Below are 20,497 nucleotides of genomic sequence, written 5' to 3'. Positions count from 1 at the left end.
GAAAGATTGTGCTACACATGTCAAGAGCAGATCCGAAGGAGGTCAGTCTTCTTTCTTGCCAAAGTTGCTATGTTAGGAGAGTTCACCAGTATGGGGAACCTAGGCCTGATTTTGATTATAAATATAACTTTCTAGTTCTCTTTAGTTTTACTTTTAGATTCAACGTGTATACATTAACAATCTGTCAACCAATTAAACATGACTATCGTTCAAATACATGAATCGGCAAGAAATTAAAGTGGCTTGTAAGTCAGTGCTTCTACCCATTTCATGAGGTATTGCAACTCACTATTCTAACAATTAAGGTATAAAGCAATGGAAGAGGAATGAGGGAAGACAGAGGTTAACAGAGAAGGTAAGTTTAAGAGATTAACAGGGATAGGTGGGATGAGTGTTATCAAAGAATCAAAGAACAGAGGAATGTTTTAGGGAAGGGTGTAATGCTTGTCAATAAACCTATCAACTTCTCATGTCCCATAGAGCTCCAGGCATCCACTATCTACAGCCATTCATGTTAGATTTATCTTCTATAATTGATTATCGCCTTTGTTGCGTGGTCAATGTTAGTCTTGTAGCCACAACTGAATATCTGGTTTACTTTATTATTTCAAAAGAATCAGAATGACCTTTTTTGTTCACTTACATACACATAGACGTGTAACCTTTCTAAAGAGAAAACCTATAGTGGCACTGAACATTCAGTAAACCTGGATATTAATAAGCAATATTGCATTTTTGTATTGGCTTTCTTCCTCTGGGCCAGGCATAATGGCAATAAGGAAAAATCAGGATGTTGGTGTTTAAAATGTGTGAAAATCTGCGTGATAGATTATACATTCTAGGGTTGGTTTAATCTACAGTTATTAGAACAGTGATAACAGAAGTCCCAGTTTTCCCCTAAACTCCAACATTCCATTAAACCTTGGGCCTTTTGCTTATTTTTTTGACGGAGACCTTTTCAAACTTCTAAAAACAACTCCGGAGGAGTAAAACATTCCTGTAAACACTGAACATCCACTCATTGACTAAGATCCAAAAAGGCTCCATATCCAATGGTCGACACCTATTAGAGGGACGACCTAGCACTAGACATCTACAAGTTGACTTTCAATGGCTGATTTACATTTTTTTGGTAAAATGAGTCTAATGGTCGATTTTAATAATTTTCCCATTTAAAAGTTATGTTGGGATGGAAATCAGTCTATCCCACCGCCCTAGCCGCTTCCAAATAAGGCGAACGGCATATGAGGCAATAAAACCCACAAAGCGGAAGCACTATGCCTCATCATATACCTCAGCAATTGTCTTGTTTAAATAGGGGGTTCCGACCATGCACTTGTTTTGATCTCCTATGCTAATAATTTCCCCTCGAAAGCTTTTCTCATAAAATTGTTGGATCTTTTCCTTTCTGTCGCCTATCTCTTTTCTATAAGGGGGATGGTGAGGCACGCACTCCAGTTCCCAGTTGACAAGAAAGTACAAGGAGGAGAACAAAAACAGAGCAAGTGAACAGCACATGGGATCCAACCCTGTTAATACTTATTAAATTGTTTTTGGGCTCTAACCCAGTTACTTTTTGTATCAGGTCTAATTTGACTAGGAATTGGAATTGGAGTGCGCGCAAAGTGTCTACAACCAGTCGCCATCACGTCAAAACTAAATCAATAACAAGAAAAGGGAATTATGAAAGTACATTATTTCATGGTACTTCTAGTGGTATAGTCAAGGTTTAATCTACTCAGAGAAAGAAAGACTGAAAGAACATATTTAGTTAGAAGGGTCGCGAGAAGGGGTCTCCATCCCAGGGTTTGCCAGGTGTTCTGAAATACAGAACCCAGGATCCCTCACCATTGACTATCATGGTTAATGCTGCTGAGAGTTGCAATAAAAAACAACTGAAGATCCAAAGGTTGCAGACCACTCTGCTAGGTATAAGCTCCAGGCAAGAAAGGCGCATAAAGCTACCCTCAAAGGATGTGTATGGGTATTTGCAATCTCCATACATTCGGAATCATCTAATTTCTCATAATGATCCTAGTTGCAGTCTCTGATTTGCCTGCAAACCTCTATTAGCTTAAGGTGTTAGCTTAAGGCAATTAGCTACAAGCAGACATTCCTTCAGTGTTCCCATTATCCTATCCCTAACCTCTTCAGCATTTGCAATGCCCTCCTCCTCTCCATTATTTTTTATGGTGGCCTGGTGCTAAAACACCACCTATAGGCCAAAACCATAAATTACCACCCCATCTCATGACATATCATGGGCAGCTGCCAACCCCATGGGCTCTACTTGATTTCCGGGGCCTCAAATCTACCCTGACTCCATCCTCAAGTAGCTACGGTAATGCGCTGACCACCTCTTTGCTGCGTGCTCAAGGCGCGATTTCTGCCCCTGTCGGGTTAACCTAAATCTAATCCCCAAAATGGTGTCGATTACGAAGGCCATAGAAACAGCACATGCATTAATATTCCAAACCTATGCATTTTTTTAAAAAAAATTGATCACAGAAGGGATGTGTCACTTGGTGAGAAATGAAATGAGATGCGCTGGATGAAAATAAAAAAAATGCACAAACTCAATCTGTAGGACTAAGCACACAGACTATACATCACGCGTCCCTAGTTGTGTACTGTGGGGGAAGGTGTACAATTGGACTGCCAAACTAGAGTATGCTTCTGCTGCTACATCACAATTAGTTCGGTGCAAATCACAGGACTGAAGCTGCTTGTGAAAAGACACCACTGCAATGTGGCAAGTGGTTCAGATCAATGACTCATGCTTTCTGCTGCCAAGGTCAAGTCCAATGTCTGTGCATCATAAGTGGCATTTCACATAGAGATGACAAGGGACTTGATATCAAAAAGTAGAAAAGAAGCATGAGCGGACCTTGGAAAGCTGCTGTAGGCACCTACCGGTACTGGATGGTTTCCGATGTGGTGGAGGCACGCAGCTTTGTCATCAGTATCCGTACAATATTGAATAAAAAGATGAAATTGATCTGAAAAACAAGAGACACACGCTGTTATGTCCAGTGCAAACGAGGCACATGACCACTTCACAAACAATGCCCAGCCCAATCTATACAAGTAACGGCAGGCACATGTAGACTAGGGAGGAATCTGTTCTGAACGGCACCTTGGTTGTCCAGCCCTTATTCCGAACCTCCGTGCCCATTGCATAGTGGGTATTGTAGTCATGGGGCTGAAAGACTACAAACCTGTAACATAACATATAGATTTTAATGTGTTGCATGATGTGACAGGAGAGTCTTGCAAACTATTGAGATAAAGCGTTTGGTGCATGAAGACGTCTGCTACTTAAATACAATACCCATGAAAAGGTGTCCCATTTTTGTTTGGCCTGTCTCTTGTTATATAATACACTTCATGTTTTGCAAAGAATAACATCTTACAAGCACATCTAATCCAGACCCTTACCATCAACCCACTGCTACTATCTCGGGAGGATAGCTCAGCAGCGACGTGCTCGCCTTGGAAGCAAGACAACACGGAGCAACACAGGTTTGATCCCCAGGTCTGCACTTACAAACCTGTGGGTATTAAGGGCATTATAAATAACCTATCATATCATGCTGCAACGTCGTTATCAACTGCAAATTAGCTATCCAACCCCGTTAAAAATCCATGTAGAACCCTAAACCACCCGAAGACCATGAAACCTTGACATATCTGTGTACAGTCGACAGGAGCAGATCATCTCTGCAAATACAGGTTACTACATCTCCAACCATCACCAAACCTACCAATAAAGGCAAACATCTCGCCCAAACTATCGAACACGGCATCACCTCCTATCTCAGGGGTCTGCAACCCCTGGCCCTCCAGATGTTTTGGACTATGATTCCCATGATTCCTCCTCATTGACTATGTTGATTGGGGCCGATGGAAGTTGTAGTCCAAAGCATCTGGACAGCCAAAGTTTGCAGACCCCTGCCCTATCTGAATACACCATCCCACAGTTCACAGAGAAATGCAATGTCATAACGGCTTCATCAACAATGTCAAACACAATGACAACAGGAACAACTCTGATACATTTTACCACATCAACCCGGTCTTGTCAGAGCTACATTGACTTCATTTCGATGCTTGAGTCTTCTCAAAGCAGACTCGCTCATCATCAAGGAAATCAATCATGTCAAGCAAGCTATCCTAACTGAATGAGAAACTCAAGATCTCAGGAGACCAACACATCACCTGTAGCTAAGACACCCCTAAGACAAGACCAGGCACCAGGCATTCTCCTTTTACACAAGCAGGACTTCAACAACTTGCCAACTGGTGTCAGACAAGCTCCTTCTATTCTGCACTTCAGAAAAAAACGAAATAAACCAACCTTTCAGACAACTCCTCATTGACCCGTGAACACTAGGCCGCCGCCCCCAGGGAAATGCTTTGGCATGTTTTTGTTGCACTTTAGTTGCTTGTGAGCTAGATTTGTTTAGGAATCTCCATTCATATCCAGCAGAACTACTGCAAGGCAGAGAGGAGAGATCCTTTGTCTAAAATCAGACACAGGGCCTCATTACGAGGTTGGAGGTAGCCTTACCAGTAAGAGTGGTAAGGCTATCTCGATACCGACATGAAAGTCCGGCACTCGTGAATGGGCAATTACCGGGGTATTCCGGCCTTGCTGGACCCGGTAATTGACCTTTTGCGGGTGCCAGATGATCCCCAGTCCCATTTCAGCCTCATAGGGCTCAATGGTTATGGGGATGCCTGTAGCACCGGCACCGTTTATAACGGTGCCGGTGCTACAGGCATGTTGTGCTTGCTGGTGCCTTTCATTCCGCCAGGGCAGACCTGGCGGAATGAAAGGCACCCGCAGCCCAACTCGGAGTTTGCCGGTCTGGTAAAAACGGTACCAGCAAGCATACCGGCACTGTTTTTACCACACCGGCAAGCTCGTAATGAGGCCCACTGTGTCAAGTAAGAAAACACGGAATAAAGACTTTTGTATTATTTTCCACATGTCAAATTGTGCTGTAAAACTGTACACCCTTGTTGTGAGGTCTATATAGAGTCTCATCGTCAGCTGGTACACAAGGGTTTCTAATTGGTTGTCATGCTGGTGTTGGAGGAACCGTGCTCATAAGCAGGGCACATGAAACTAACTGAATGTATTTACCAAAAAAGCAGCTACCTAAACACTGTACGTGACCTCCAACTGCGGTCATCTTGCTTCTCCTCAAGAGACATGCCCCCAACCCTAAAAATCTGATGGCCACAGGATAAGAGGATCCAAACTGCTTGCTGCCTCCTTGAACCACCTGTGCATATACAGAGGTAATCTGATGTATTTATTTATTTATAGTGCCTACTCACCAAGTGCACATTATAGGTCAGAGTCCCTTGCATATCCAAGTGTCGGGGTGAATCATACTGAGATATGGCTGTTGTCATTGCAGTGACTATGTTATGTTATTTATTATCAAGTGCTATGTCACTGCTGAATCAGCCGTCCAATGCTGGCTACCCTTCATGCCCGGCTAACTATCGCCCTATCTCTATTACTCCTTCTTTGGGCAAACTCATGGAGAAGCTGGTCGTCTGGCAACTGACCCTCCACGCCGAAGTGGCGGGCTGCCTCCATGACCAGACCACCAGTCCAGTTTCAGGGCATCCAGAGGCACGGGAACTGCTCTCATGAACACCCGTAAAGACCTCCTCTCTAATATGGACTCAAACAGTCCCTCTGTTCTGATCCTCCTCAATCTTTCTTCTGTTTTTGACAAAGTCAATCACTCCATCCTCATAAACTGTCTCCATGATACCCTAGGCATCATGAACAGAGCACCGACGTGGCTTACCTCCTTCCTTTTAAAGAGACCATCCCAATTGCAAATGGGTCCCTTTCTCTCCTCCACCTCACCCTCTACCTGTGGCATCCCTCAGGGCTCTATCCTATAGCCATGGCTCTTCAACATCTACCTGGCCCCTCTGGCCCACCTGATCTCCACTTTCTCCCCTCATTTCAAGTATAATGCTGATAAAACACAACTCTCTTTCAAGCTGCCTTCCTCTACCTCCTCCACCTCCTCCCTCATACCTGACTGCCAGACTGCTATTCAGTCATGGTGCTTTGCCAATGATCTCTGCCTTAATGCCAGTAAGACAGAGATCCATCCCATTGAGATGCCTGCTCCTTGTCTGCCCCCCACTCTCTGGCCAGACTACTTGGGCCCCCTCCCCTTACCCACTTGTGAGGCAAAAACCTTGGGATCTTCTTGGATACCTCTCTCTTTCTCTCCACAAATCAGACCTTGCCAAGAAGTCCAAGTTTGAGTTGCACCTCCTCAGGGGCATTCTACCTTTCCTCACCTTCCCCTAGAAGCTTAACATCCCCAGAACCTTGGTTGCCTCTAGGCTGGACTACTGTAATAATGTCTTCCTAATTCTGCCTCTTTCCTCCCTTTGCCCCCTTCAACTAATCCAGAATAGGACTGCAAGACTTATCCTTGGTCGCAAACCCACTGACCGTATCACTCCAGCCCTAACATTTCTCCACTGGCTCCCGGAGACCACAAGGATCAAATTCAAGGCCCTTTGCATCATTCACAATGCTTTCTGGGGTCTGGGACCTCTCTACATCCAGCTCTCCCTTCTGACCAGAGTCCGTCAGTCCTCTGGCGCCAACTCTGTGCAGGTCAAACGTTTCTCCAAGCAGAGAATCGAAGGTAGGCCCCTTTCCTCGGATGGTTCCTCCCTCTGCAATGGCCTCCCTGTCCCTCTCAGACATGAACCAGAACGTTCTAAACTCTGGAAACTTCTCAAGAGTTTCCTTTTCTCCTCTTCCTTCCCCCTCCCCCTCCTGTGCTAACTCTCTCTCTGCCGTTGCAACTGGGGCCTGGTCCCTTCAGAGTCTTCAGAGTCAAACAGGGGCCATATCACCCCCTACACGTCACCCCAGCATCCCTTGCCAGCACTTGCCCTAGGGCTCCCTTTCCTGCATTAGCCCAAGCTGGTCCTCCCTGTCCACCACACTCATCCTCCCTTCCCCCCTTTTCCCCTGGCACTTGCCGCATTGGCCAACCCAGCACCTGCCAACCCCTTCAACCCCTTGAGGGCACCCCACTCCTGCACTTCTCCCTTTCCCCCAATCCCTGCACATACCACCTTGTCATGCACTTGCATGGTAGTATCGACACAAGGTCAATACTACTTTTGTGATTCCCATGTCCCCTCCCCATCTTTTCTTGTGGCTTTTCGAAACACTTGTGTACAGTGCCATACAGATGTCTAAAAAATAAATAAATAAAAATAAACATACATTCCCCTGTAGAGGCATTGGCATGAACTGAACACATAGAGGGATAAGTGTGGGAATAGGAAAGCCTATACAGTGTTTCTAAAATGAACATGGCCATCTATGCCGCTAATCATAATAGGAAACACATTTCATAATATGCCAGAGAAAAATATTCCCATTTTGAACAAAGCAGTTCATGCACATTATGGGAAATTTGACTGAAAAGTGTCATTAAATGCTCACTTTCGGTACCCTGTAGAGTCCCATGTAAACCAGAAACATGTACATGTACACATAAAAGCACCCTCACATACACAGTTTACCAACATGGAGCAGTCCAGAGGCCATGGGCCCATGCACACGGAAACAATTGAATGTTACTGACAAATGACACTGCTGCCATTGCTTTTCCATGCAAGGATCCCGTAGAGAGGTAGGTTTTTGATAAAGGCAGGATAGTCTTTCAGCGAGCTCACACACCACAGACATGCATGAAAGGTTCTTGGTCTGTAGGACATACATTATCACAACATTCCTTTTTCCTCGTCACAGTGGGAGGATCTGTGTGAGCCATTTGGTGCTTCACCAAGTCCAGCCATGACCTTCTTTTCTGAGCAGATGAGACTCCCGGGGGAACGAGACAGGGAGCTCCAAATCTGGGCCCCGAGGTTCCTTCTATGCCCAGGTACGAAACGGAAGAAGGCGCTATATGAGAACCTCGCTTCTGAGTGGTCTGACGAGCTCTAGAGGATCTGATGGTGCACAGTCCTTAGGAAGCAAGGGGACAAACATGCCCAGAAGGATGCTGATGGAGGGAGGTTTAGTTTCAATGTTTCAGATGTCCCATACATCTTCTCCATGATGCCCAGCTCAGGGGACATCTGCCAATGGTTCTGCAGGGGCATCTCACTGGATGCCACGGACAAGAAGGAAGGGACAGGCACCCGAAAAATGTAAGCTGGCATGGACTTCTCACAGGAGACCAGAGTGCCTGTGCTCTAGACAGCACGATTTCTTCTCTAGGATGTTCAATTGCTTCAGCGTGACCTACCACTCACCTGGAGAAATTTCTGAAACAGGCCTCCAAGGATGAAAGACCTTCTGTTTCTCTTAGGTCAAGACCATTGTAGAGAGGTAGTCTATGGTTTTTGATATTGCCTGGCTTACCAAATCTTGCTTATGCTCTTCTCGGCTGAACCAGCAGTGTGGAGGCACCTGGCCAGTTGACAGACTGACCAAGCACCTTTCCTCTGCATGAGAAAACTCCAACTCAGAATGCAGAGCATTGAGCGTAGTGTGTGATTGTTGCATCATAGTGGTTTCCCAGGTGCTAATGGATTCTAGAGAGCAAAGAGATATGTAACCTTCAAACCTACTGAGGATGTGTCCTCTCAGGAAGGGATGTATGAACAGGGTCGGACTGGGACAAGAAATAGGCCCGGACACCCAAAAAAAAGTGTCCCACCCCTCGCTTCAAAAAAGTGGCCCACCCTGCGCCTCAAAAAAAGTGGCCCACCCCGCGCCTCAAAAAAAGTGGCCCACCCCGCGCCTCAAAAAAAGTGGCCCAGCCCGCGCCTCAAAAAAAGTGGCCCTCAAACTATCATCCGTGAATCGCCTACCACGCTTCTCACTGCGCAAACACGGACGTTTCTACAGTATCAGTGCCATTAATGAAACACAACCTTTCACCCCTTCACAAAACAGGAATTGTGCAACAAAAGCAGACTAATATGGTTATGATTTCACTAATGTGATATACATTTAATACAAGAAAGGATCACCATATGTATCATTAATATCTGTGTGTTTAGATCCATATTGTCAAATTACTGTGAATGCAAGCAGACGTCCAAGGCCAAATGATAATATGTTATTGTAAAGCACTTACGCTTAAGCTATTTTTTATAGAACAAATATGCATACAATATCACCCAACCTGTCTTGGTACTCATTTATCGCCCTCAGGATGAAAGGCTGAGATGACCTTGCTGGGATTCGAACCTGCAGATCACACACACACATCACAGCAGCGAGCGCTCAACCCACTAAGCTATCATATCGGCTATAGTAAAATGAGCATCTGCAGGTCTGGTGCAAATTTGGCCGCATTTCAAGACTGTGTGCAATGCATCTACTTCTCAGGCTCTGCCCACGGTAGTGCTTGTGTGACAAGGGCCTCAGCAAATACAAGTGCATGACACAAGGCAATGGCGCCTGACTGTTGAGGGTAGTTTCTAAGATCCCAACGTGCAGTCTCTAGTAAATCACGTCCATGACAAGCTGCCAGCCAATCCCAGGGCCTTGAGCACCTGATGGTAGGCTGATGTTAGCTGGATGTCAAAGCCAGCCTAAAAACAACAACATCACGTCAGTAAAACACTGTCAGTAAAGGCCCTGTTTCTGGAACAACATACACCACCAAGGCATCTTTCTCCCTTTCAGCCCTACAAAGGGAACCCGGCGCAGTGGAGCATGGTCGGGGAGACAGGGTATGGTCATACATGTCAACATGCCCCATTCCATTCAGAAGATGGTAGTCAGGTGCTGCTTGTTTCTTAGCGTTCTGGGACTTGTAGTCTAGGATTGCCCCTTATGACTCCAAGACTACAAGGAACAGAAGGCAAAGATAAAAACAGGAATGGACTACCATCTCATAAATTGAATGGGTCCTACATGTTGGCATGTATGTGGTGGACATGCAGCAAAGCCACAACATGCTCGAGTGGTGCAACGACCATTGTGCAGATTGGGGTTTAGTCGCCCCCTAAATTTTGGGTTAAGTTGATTTGTCCTGGGTGATCTACACAGCGTTGGCAGAACAAGACACAGACAACGCCTGCAGCTGCACAGTTAACAAAGGCCTGCAATTAGTAATGCAAAGCATTTCATTGTTGGAAACTGCATTTGAATGCATACATTTTTAGGCAGTTGAAATCGTGATCGGGTGTTAGTACTAACATGGCAAGGGAGTGATTGGAAGGGTGGTGGGGGACAGGACACAGCTCATTCACACGGCAGTCTTTCTGTGGGCGCTTTCAGACTTAAATGAGAGAGTTAACTGCTTGTAACATTGAAGCTGAACCAAAATAGTCTCATTAGACTGTGTAAAGAAGTTAGATGCCAGCACACAAGTAAGTTTGACCCCTCCTACACAGTCTCTCAAGTTAGCCCCGCCCCCAAAATGTGAAGGTCTAGACTCCCGCTTGCCCCCACACTCCCTTGGTTTCAAAAATGAAAACCTTGCGCACTGATATTTTTACCACCACACCCCCAACAACACCAACGAATGTCGCACAGCAATATCAACATGCAATACAGGTGTGTGGAAACTGGCACTGAAATAAGGCACGAGGTCGCCGGTACCAGGTGTGCGGGCCAGCGTCGTCGAGGGGGGGGTGAGGTCCGGGGAGGGGGGCGTACTGTGACCAGCCCTGCACGCACACCTGACACCCAGACATACTCCTGAGAAACGGGAGAGCGGCCCGGGCCCAGTACACGCCCAGAAACAGAACGAGGGGGGGGCAGCAGCCTCGTCAGACTACTCCCGTGTCCCTAAAACCACAAACCGGGGCGCAGAACTGAGGGCTTAGCCCCCCAGCAACAGACTCGGACTGTCCTACAGGACAATAGGGCAATGCCAAAACCAAACACGAATAATAATGGTGTCTCAGTGAGTGGTGTGTGTGAGCCGTGTGTGCCCACTTTTTGGGGAGTCAAAGGGGCATGGGTTACTTCTTAGTTTTCCATTGTTATGGATAAATGTTCTTTAAATTGCACAATTTGCATCACATTTTAACAGAAAACTTCACGGCTGTCAAGCCAACGGTAAAGTAAGCTCGCACAGTTAAGAGTCCTACAGAACTGGCAAACCATAGATAAACTCTAGCGGTGACTGTGCATTCTTACGTATGACTGCTCATACTGCTAGTTCCCCAAGGCATTGGCAGTGTACTTCTGAAAGTCGGCCGCACTGACAGAACACTGTTGAAGGGCGCTGCCCCACCTCCACCCTCTTACCCGTAACCCACCCAACGGTGTGGCGTCGTTCATTAACCCTGGGTCACAATGGACGCCGGGATGAGTGAAATAGGAACATTAACATTATGTATCATGTAAAATAGTGAAGTTGGCATGGAGGAGTTTGAACCCAGGTGTTCAGATTATAGAGTTTGCAATTTAGGCAGTGGACCACCTACTGCTAAACATTAGGCAAACCAGCTATACACTTAGAAAAGGCAAAGGAGCCCGACGGATAACGTATGTATGCGCAATTAGAATGCAATCCAGCAAAGTGGATTTTAAATGCGCCTATGCCGTTCTCCACAGTAAAAAGCGAGATGTACAGAAGTTAATCAACTGTATTTGTTAAAATAGTACACTCTACATATTTAAAATGGCCAGTTATGTAAAAAGTTGACAACGCTCATGAAAAAGTACACTTCCACATATCATTTAGATAGGGATACTGTGGTGCATTTGGAGATAGGCAACAGCATATACATTACCAAATACAATATTAAAAAGGCTCAGCGAGTTCAATGCTTGCTACATAGACAAGAGGCTTGGGCACTATTCAAACAGACTGAAACAGTGCCACAAAAGGAACACATTGCCGTTTCCAGCTCAAGCCCCCAGCCCCGCACGCACACCCTGTTCCTTAAATTGCACAATTTGCATCACATTTTAACAGAAAACTCCGCCTTGGGCACTATTCAAACAGTGCCACAAAAGGAACACATTGCCTTTTCCAGCTCAAGCCCCCAGCCCCGCACGCACACCCTGTTCCTTAAATTGCACAATTTGCATCACATTTTAACAGAAAACTCCGCCTTGGGCACTATTCAAACAGTGCCACAAAAGGAACACATTGCCTTTTCCAGCTCAAGCCCCCAGCCCCGCACGCACACCCTGTTCCTTAAATTGCACAATTTGCATCACATTTTAACAGAAAACTCCGCCTTGGGCACTATTCAAACAGTGCCACAAAAGGAACACATTGCCTTTTCCAGCTCAAGCCCCCAGCCCCGCACGCACACCCTGTTCCTTAAATTGCACAATTTGCATCACATTTTAACAGAAAACTCCGCCTTGGGCACTATTCAAACAGTGCCACAAAAGGAACACATTGCCTTTTCCAGCTCAAGCCCCCAGCCCCGCACGCACACCCTGTTCCTTAAATTGCACAATTTGCATCACATTTTAACAGAAAACTCCGCCTTGGGCACTATTCAAACAGTGCCACAAAAGAAACACATTGCCGTTTCCAGCTGTGGGCACATTGGTGTGTGCCCGTCTGCCCGAGACAATGCTATATGCCCCACTTCGAGCCAGTGCCCGCCAGCACCCGCCACCTGCAAGAAGAGAGTTAGCTAAGCTCAAACTGGGCTCCACTCCAAGCCTACATACACCTCCTCCCCGCCCGGGCCGGCTGTAAAGGGGGCAGGGGTCGCAGGCCCCAGGAGCCCCCCACCACAAGAAGTCGAAAGAGAGAGAGGCGGTGGGACAAGGTGGCAAAGACTCCCTACAAAAAGAAAGAAAGGGATCAGGGAAATGGAAACCCCAACCAGGCAGGCAGTCTGTACAAACACCCACCCACAACTGCAAAGAAGTGTGGGGGGGGCGCAAGGTTTGTGGTGCATCTTACCTGAGCACAGCCTGGCTCGGTGGCTCCTCCTGCTGAACTTCGGTCTGCGGTCTCGCTGTCTCTGAGTCTCTCGTACTGGTAGTGGGATGATCATGGAGGAGAGGCCCAACGAACGCCCAATTTATTCTCTAGCTCCAGTCATGTGGTTGCCGCCTGGCGACACAGAGTCTGGGACAGCGCCGCAGCCTGAGCCACATCCATATTCCCAGAGCCCCCGGCCCAGCCCCCCAGGCACAACAGTTGCTTTCAACTTTGCACAAAGGGCAACACCTTCCTGAAAAGTTGAAAGCAACTTGTTGGGGCCCGGGCGGGCGTGGAGACCGGCGCCAGACTGTGTGCTGTGCCCCCTGGGGCCCAAGTCCAGCCCCCGGCCCAGCCCTGGCAGCAGGAGGAGGCCGCAGCCGGCGCAGGCCTGCTAATTTCATTAGCAGAGCGATCCGGGGGGGCGGCCCCCCAGGCCCAAGGCGAGTGAGCAGTGAGCACCATCTACGCCCATGGCTGGCACGGTGCATCTGCATGATGCATAAATTATAATGCATCGATTGGCATCATGCAAATTTGCTAATTAATGTGCTGCTTTATCAAATCATCAAAGCAAGGTAACAACAACGTATGTGTTGTTACCTTGCTTTGATGATGCGTGACAGCCCTCCTGACCCCTGCCCGCCCCCTGCTGCAGTCGGTGTCAGTTTCCTATCCGTGCTGCGCCTGCGAGCGAGGCAGCAGCAGCCAGCCTGGCCCAGGCCCTGAGTCGATGCAAACATGTAAAAAAAAAAAAAACACGGCCCGGACCCGGCAGCTTGGGCCACCCACGGGCGGCCCGTGCCCAGCCCAGTCCCGTGGTGGTGTTGCACTGTCTACTGCTGGCACACTCTCACGCAAGCAGCGCAGCGCCCTGGCACTGCACTCATGCACTGCTGTGCCACAGTGTACTGTGTAAATTAAAAAAAAACGGCCCAGGGGGTGGCTTCACGAAAAACCGGCCCCCAGGTTCTCAAAGTACACCGGCCAGTGGCCGATCGGCCGATGCGGCCAGTCCAACCCTGTGTATGAACTGCTGCAAGTAGGCGTGTAGTGTGCTAAATTAAAACGAAATATAAAAACAATATGAAAATCCAAAGGGGTCAAAGTGAAAACAAGTAAAACAATAGATCAACCAGTTGGAAGCCATCAGGTAGTTTCAGGGAAAAACTGGGGCCACCATCTTTTTTAATATCAAAGATGTTTTCATGAGAAGTAGATGAAGTATCAAGGGTCTGCAGAGCAAAAAGGGGGAACAGGGATGTCTCTCCATAACAGTGTTTAAACAAAATGCATGACTTCAATGTAGGAACATAAATACGGGACCACAAGATGTCAGAAAACACATACGGGAAAAAGTACATTAAGCTTAACACTAACAAAAAAAGCACCAAGAATTTATTTTTTTAAACTTACATTTTTGTACTTAAAGGCTGTGCCATGCAAGTTCTCTATAAAGATAAAATAACTTACTACAAAGTAAAAAGCTCATGATTGTGATGTTATCCAAAAGAAAAAGGTGATGGCTGGAAGGTTTTGAATGAATCATAACCACGGGCATAGCTCTGGGCAACCCTCCAGACCATTGTTTTTCAGCCTGCCAAGACATTACAGAAGGGGAAAACCCATATGCAAATCAGGCTTGGTCCTACCCCAAAAGGGGCAGTTCAGCCCGAACTGCTAGATCACATTGCTTCTGCAAGAGACCACAAGCATCCCCAAGATGTTTTGCCACAACTTCCAGTTGTCCAGGAAGGATTAACACCATTCAAAAGAAAGACAGTTCTTGGTCAACAGTTATTATGTCTCTCCTTATAAGGTTAAGAGTCACAGTGGGTATTATGAGGCATGGTGGCGACAGTGAAGGCAGACATAAGTGATCAGAGGACAAGCATGTTTATTAAACTGCAAATGCAGGGTGGAAAAATGTCTAACCTAAATCTAAGATGGGAGCAAGCATCGACCATCAAATGAAAAATAAGGCTGTCCTTGTGGCGTCTTGTCAAAGTAAAAAGGCCTATACTAAAAAAAACGATAGCCAAATCCTTACAACTACTTATAGAAAGCGTGTGGGAAAGGGTTTTCAACAAAGAAAAAAGTGTTCACAAATAATAAGTCAGGATGTGATTGCCAGGGGTCTCCCTTCCCCATGTTTTCAACATGGGACAAGGTGGGTCTCCTGAGCACAGCACACAATCGATCTTTCCCGGCACGAGCCGACAGTTCCACTCCAGCTCTCAGGTTCTTTGATGGCTAAAGTCTCTTTTCTCTAAAAAGTCTCTTGCCTTCAATTGTTGGATAGTATTAACCAACAAACACAAGAGTTCTGTTCCTCGTATGGCTTCGGGTGACTGCTTCACCCCTGGGTTCCCCCTCTTCTGGGCACCACAGACCCCTCACAGTCTTACTCAACAAATTAACCAGACAGTTCAGTTCCTTTCTTAGGTGTTGAATTTCCTCCCTGGATCTCCCTCGGCCGGGCTCGGACCCCTATCAACAAGGGGGATACTTCACTTCCCCTGGTCTTGCAATATTTCCTGCTTTCTCAAATCCTAATGTCCTTTCAAACAATGCAGTGTGAATTTCCCTCAATTTGGTTCATTCTTGTCAACACATTATTTATAGGGACTTGAGGCCTTGCCCCTTCTTGTTAGCATCCCTCCGCCCGGTTCACTCTTGCCAACTTTAAAGTACATTACTGATTTCACCATACAGGATTCATTTCCCTTCTTCAAAACATTCAGTCAGTCAAACACTTTCGATAGTACAGAGGATTTTTCAAGACCCTGTATAACCACTTTGACCTCTCTTCGCCTCTTCACAAGGCCTTCTGGTTATGGTAGTCTCTACCTTCGGGTAATCACCCAGAGTTTTCTGCATGAGCACCCATGTGGGGCCGGGCACCTCTGTTGTAGGCTTTCCCCCCACTTTCTCAATAGTCCCTTTAAACATTCAAAGTTCAAATGAGCCCGGTTTCTTATTAACTCTCCCCTCGACCCATCAGCTTTGATGAACCCGCTTGGTTTTCTTCTCCTTTGAGTGAAGGTTGGTATCACAGAGACCAGTGTCTCTCCCTGGATCAGTGGAAGAGGGTATTATTGTGTACCATGACCATCTGCTCTAACACATGCTGGCTTTTGTTTGCAGACATTTAATTCCTTTTTGCAGAGGTTTCAGGGATTTTAGTCGGAAAGGCCAAGGTTGCTTCTCTACTTGTTACCCTGTTGGTCTGCGCTGTCTTTCTCCTCCTCTTGAACTGCCTTGCTGAGTTAGCTCTCACGTCGTGCGGCCTACCTTGCTCGTCCTGTGCTTTTGTGCTTCACCTTTTAACCCTGTGGGGAAAGCGAAGGGCCGTCAGGTGTGTGTGATTTTGGTCAATTGCCTGACTTTGCCTGACCCTTGGGTTGGGACATGGCAGGTAAACGGGTTTTGTATTCATCTGTTGACTGTCATATTGTAAGGAAGTGTTTGGATTGTAAAGGGGAAAGATTCTAAAGGGAATTACAACCTTTGTATCAGAGGGTTTGTGAGACAAACCAGAATGGCCGAGATTGTTATCATAAAATAAACAAGGGGGTTTGTAGGAACGATAGTGTTTTATCTGAGCTGGTTGGGAATGCAGGAAATAATGATCAGAAGGACAGGAAAGAGAATAACTGGGAGTATTCAGGTAGGATTTGTGGAATGAGTGAGAGAGTTTGTGGGAACTGTAGTTGTTGGTCACATTTGACGGAGTTCGGAAATGAATTTTCAGAAGGACGTGAAGTAGAAAGATTTGGAATAACTGAGTAGAAGACAGGATAGCAGGGATTCTGGGAGTTGTGGATTGTAATGGGTTTATCAGTCACAGAGGTGTTATTGGTTTTGGATAAGGAAGATTCTTTAGGTGGAAGGGAGGTTGAGTTGGTGCAACCTATAAAAGCTTCAAGAAGCTCATCTTACTCATCCCTTTTCCCGGTATAATACTGCGTCTCACCTGGGGCATTTCCCTGAGCATATCCCCTACCCAGGTGATCCTAGATTGCTCGTCTGCCCCCAGGGTTGGGATCTGAGAGCGCCAGCCTTCCCCTGGCCACCTGAATAAGGGATTCCTGAGGCTTATCTGGGAGAATACTCTCAGGTTTCTCACAGTGGGCCTCATCACAAGTTTGGCTGTAGCCCTTATATCAGGCGGTAGTGCTGTTACCTCTGGATTTAAGGGTCCGCCAAATCACAGCTTTGGCTGATTTCCCCCCAGCTCTGAGCTGGGGGAAATCCGCTGAGATTTTGCCGATTTTCGGGGGAGTTTACAACCAGCGGGAAATCCGCCGGCGGTAAAAGTGCAAAATTTCCCCATTAAGCCCAATGGGGAATGGGGCTTTCCCGAATGGGCTCAATGGGGAATGGGGATTTCCCGTTCCGCCAAACCCATGATCCGGCGCTAATAGCGCCGGTGGGTTTGGCGGTAGGGCTAATAACGGCAGCGTTATTAGCGCCAGCGTTAGTGGCCAACTCGTGATGAGGCCTATAATCTTTGTCAGGATGACTTGACAGCACTTCTACTTCCACTTCAACAACTCCAACTTCTACAAGAGTTTACTATGAGGGCCTACTCCTTTGCCTCATAGTATTCCACTTCATATGTGCTTCTAAAATCTCACATGTACTGACAACCAAATACACCACCACAGCTTCAGTACTCTGTGACTTTATGCAGGTTATGACAAGATTCACTTTGAGGTACTTCAACACCTTCAAAAAGACAAGGCACTCTTCCTCTGAGTCATCCTTTCAGAGGGGCAACCTCTGCCTTTCTTGTCTGTCTGCATTCAACACTAACCTAGAATTGCCTTTGGAACACACTTCTCTCTTCTGTCTACAGTCTTTGGCAATGTCGGTTGTATCAACTTCAAATAATATTTATAAGTAGCAAGTTTCCATTCCCCAACCTTGCCTTTATCCCTCTGCCCACTGTTAGCGGAATATTACAAAAATGTCACCCGAACATCGCGACTTCTTCATTCCTGCGCCTTTGCGTGGTAATAAAATTCCAACCCCTACTACACCGACTAATGGGAGCAGGACTTGCAGGGGTGTCCCCTGCCCTCCTTTTCTGGTGTAGTGGGGTTCAGGCATTGTAGTGGGCGTCCCTCGCTTCCATTAGATGGTAGCGGTGGACAATAAAGAAAATAAAAGTAAAAAAAGAAAGAAAAAAGGACCCAGCAACGCCAGTTCAGACCTATGTTAGTGAGCGAGAACTGACGCTGCAGGGTCAGAGGAGAGACAGCTGCACACTTCATGGTGTGCCACCGAAAAGGTAAGTGTATAGGTGGGGAGGAGGCTATGGAGATGCAGGGCACAGTGATCTATGTGATCACTGCGCTGTGCCATAACGGGAGTCAGCAATTTAATAGTTGACATTATGGGCGGCACAGTGATCTCATAGATTCCTGTTAGACAGAATAATTACCCAGAAGCTTTGTTTCCCCTCTCTTGGCTTTTGGTAATGCTTGCACACTTGTATCTTAGGCAATGCTGAAGTTCTATTAGTCTCACAGTGTGGTTTAAACTGTTCTCTGACTCTGAGAAAGGCTGGTTTCAGTCTCCATTGGGGGATACCTGGTTCAGTCTTGGCTTGGGCAGAGCTTGCTCTCTCCAACTTCAAATAACAAGATTTAACACTTGACGTCTCTTTATAAGCAATTGTTGTCTGCATGAATAATGCTTCAGAAGTCATTATCTCTCTGAAAAGCATAATTAGCAACACACAATTACTTCTGTATGCATTTTATAAGGTTTAAAGTTTAACAATTGCTTTTCACAGCATTGGCTCTTCACGCAAGTGAACGGGAAGAGTACCGGATCATATGCGAGTGCTACAATTCAAATGTCCTATGTTAAGACTCAACAAAAACTTTGCCTCCCTTATACTCTTACGCTAGCGATTTTTAAGCTGGAAACTGTTGCTGGAAGTGCTTGCGCAAGTAATCAGAAAGCCTGGTTTAACTCACCAGCTTTTGGACTCCTTTCTCCACGTGTTGCACAACTTCAGTGACTTCTGGCTTCACGTGGGACCCACACCCTTTCCCACTGAGTGTGTCCCCTGTCCAGGGAGTTAATTAAGGAGCCCTGCTCGCTCTTGACATCCATAGCTTCATGACAGCGGCTCACCACAGTCTTTGACACGCTTCCTGCTGGGCAATCTATGCAATTAGGCTCACATAGGGAAAGGCAGTCTTCCTGCATGCCTTTTGCTGCGCAGCCTCTGCAACTCAGTTTCGGGGAGCAAGACCCTCTCAGGGCAAGCGGGTCAAATCTGGTGCATCAGAGTCCTGGCATCCCATCAATTCTCCCACTTCTTCCTGAATTGACAACACTGTGTCTTCTTCCCTCTACTTCTGCTACTACTGCATACACTCCAGCCACAGTTCCAGCTTCTCTCCATTTCTTGCACCTGACAGGGCCTTTTAAGAATCTCAGCTTCCCTCGGGTGTTGGCTATTATGCTTAATTGCTAATGGGATTATGGGACTTGTAGTCCTTAACAACAAAGTTAGTTCTTTTGCTACCTTTTTGGTTTTAAGGGTGGATTCATTTTCCTTAAAATATTTAAGGATGAACCATTAGAATGTGTTCTTACAGAGGAAGGACATTTATTTAAGGCAATATTGCTTAACACATTTCCATTATACCCTTGGGGTAAGAAGGAGTGTTATCCTGAAGTACCTTGAATTAATTCTCTAGTGTTAAGGTTTGTTCAGGTTTTATGGCATTTGTGCCCAGAGCCACAGATCTTACATGTGGTTCAGATACATCATAATGACAATAATCCATGACCTGTTTTGGGAACTTTAAAAGGTTCTCCCTATAAAAGGACAAATACTGCATCTCGTACCACAGGATCTCCTCACCACCAGGTTAAATGGCAGCATAATCTGTGACTCTATTTTGTTCAGAGGCACCTTTTACTTTTTGTTTTGTTCCTCACACCTAAACCAGTATTCTCATTGCATTTTAGAAGGAGAGGGGCTGAGAGGGGAAGGTGGTCACAGGTTACATACGTCTGTGAAAAGACATCCTCAGAGATTTATGGATGTGGGAACGTAAAATTATGATTAATTGCAGCAGTGAAAGCATTAATAGATATATATATATATATATGATATAAATAAATATATACACAGAAGTAGCCAACCTAAAAATCTCTCTTCCAAAGAAAGGTCCATCTTGGATGATGTACAAAGTCTCCCCAACTGTATCATCAAGGCATCTGAAAAGGGTACTAATATTGTCATCCTAAATAAAAAAGATTATACCAAAGAAGGCCTCAGACAACTTTCAGATACGCATTGTTATATGAAATTGGAGACATATCCATCATTAGAAATAATTACTAAACTCACTGTTTTTCAAAACAAAAATGGTCTGAAGCATATATCTTGGATGAAGATGATTGTAGGTTTCTTGAGAATATGATTCCTGTGATGCCAGCAATTTATTTTCTTCCTAAACTTCATAAGAATATGATCAAACCGCCAGGCAGACCTATTGTGATTTTAATAGGAGCATCTTTGGAGAATGTTT

The 20,497-nt window shown here is 46.0% G+C and overlaps 1 protein-coding gene across 1 annotated transcript in view; it reads right to left on the bottom strand.

The window, feature by feature from the left end:
- Positions 1-20,497, bottom strand: part of CRHR1 (corticotropin releasing hormone receptor 1) — a 2,003,326-nt gene that overhangs the window by 329,301 nt on the left and 1,653,528 nt on the right. Inside the window, exon 10 of the mRNA XM_069634091.1 lies at positions 2,914-2,999. Within this exon, the coding sequence (XP_069490192.1) occupies positions 2,914-2,999 (86 nt within the window). The remainder of the gene's footprint in view (positions 1-2,913; positions 3,000-20,497) is intronic.

This window comes from Ambystoma mexicanum, chromosome 13 (genome assembly GCF_040938575.1).
Source record: "Ambystoma mexicanum isolate Mex_15411 chromosome 13, UKY_AmexF1_1, whole genome shotgun sequence".
Taxonomy (NCBI): domain Eukaryota; kingdom Metazoa; phylum Chordata; class Amphibia; order Caudata; family Ambystomatidae; genus Ambystoma; species Ambystoma mexicanum.
This window is presented reverse-complemented; position numbering and strand designations above follow the sequence as displayed.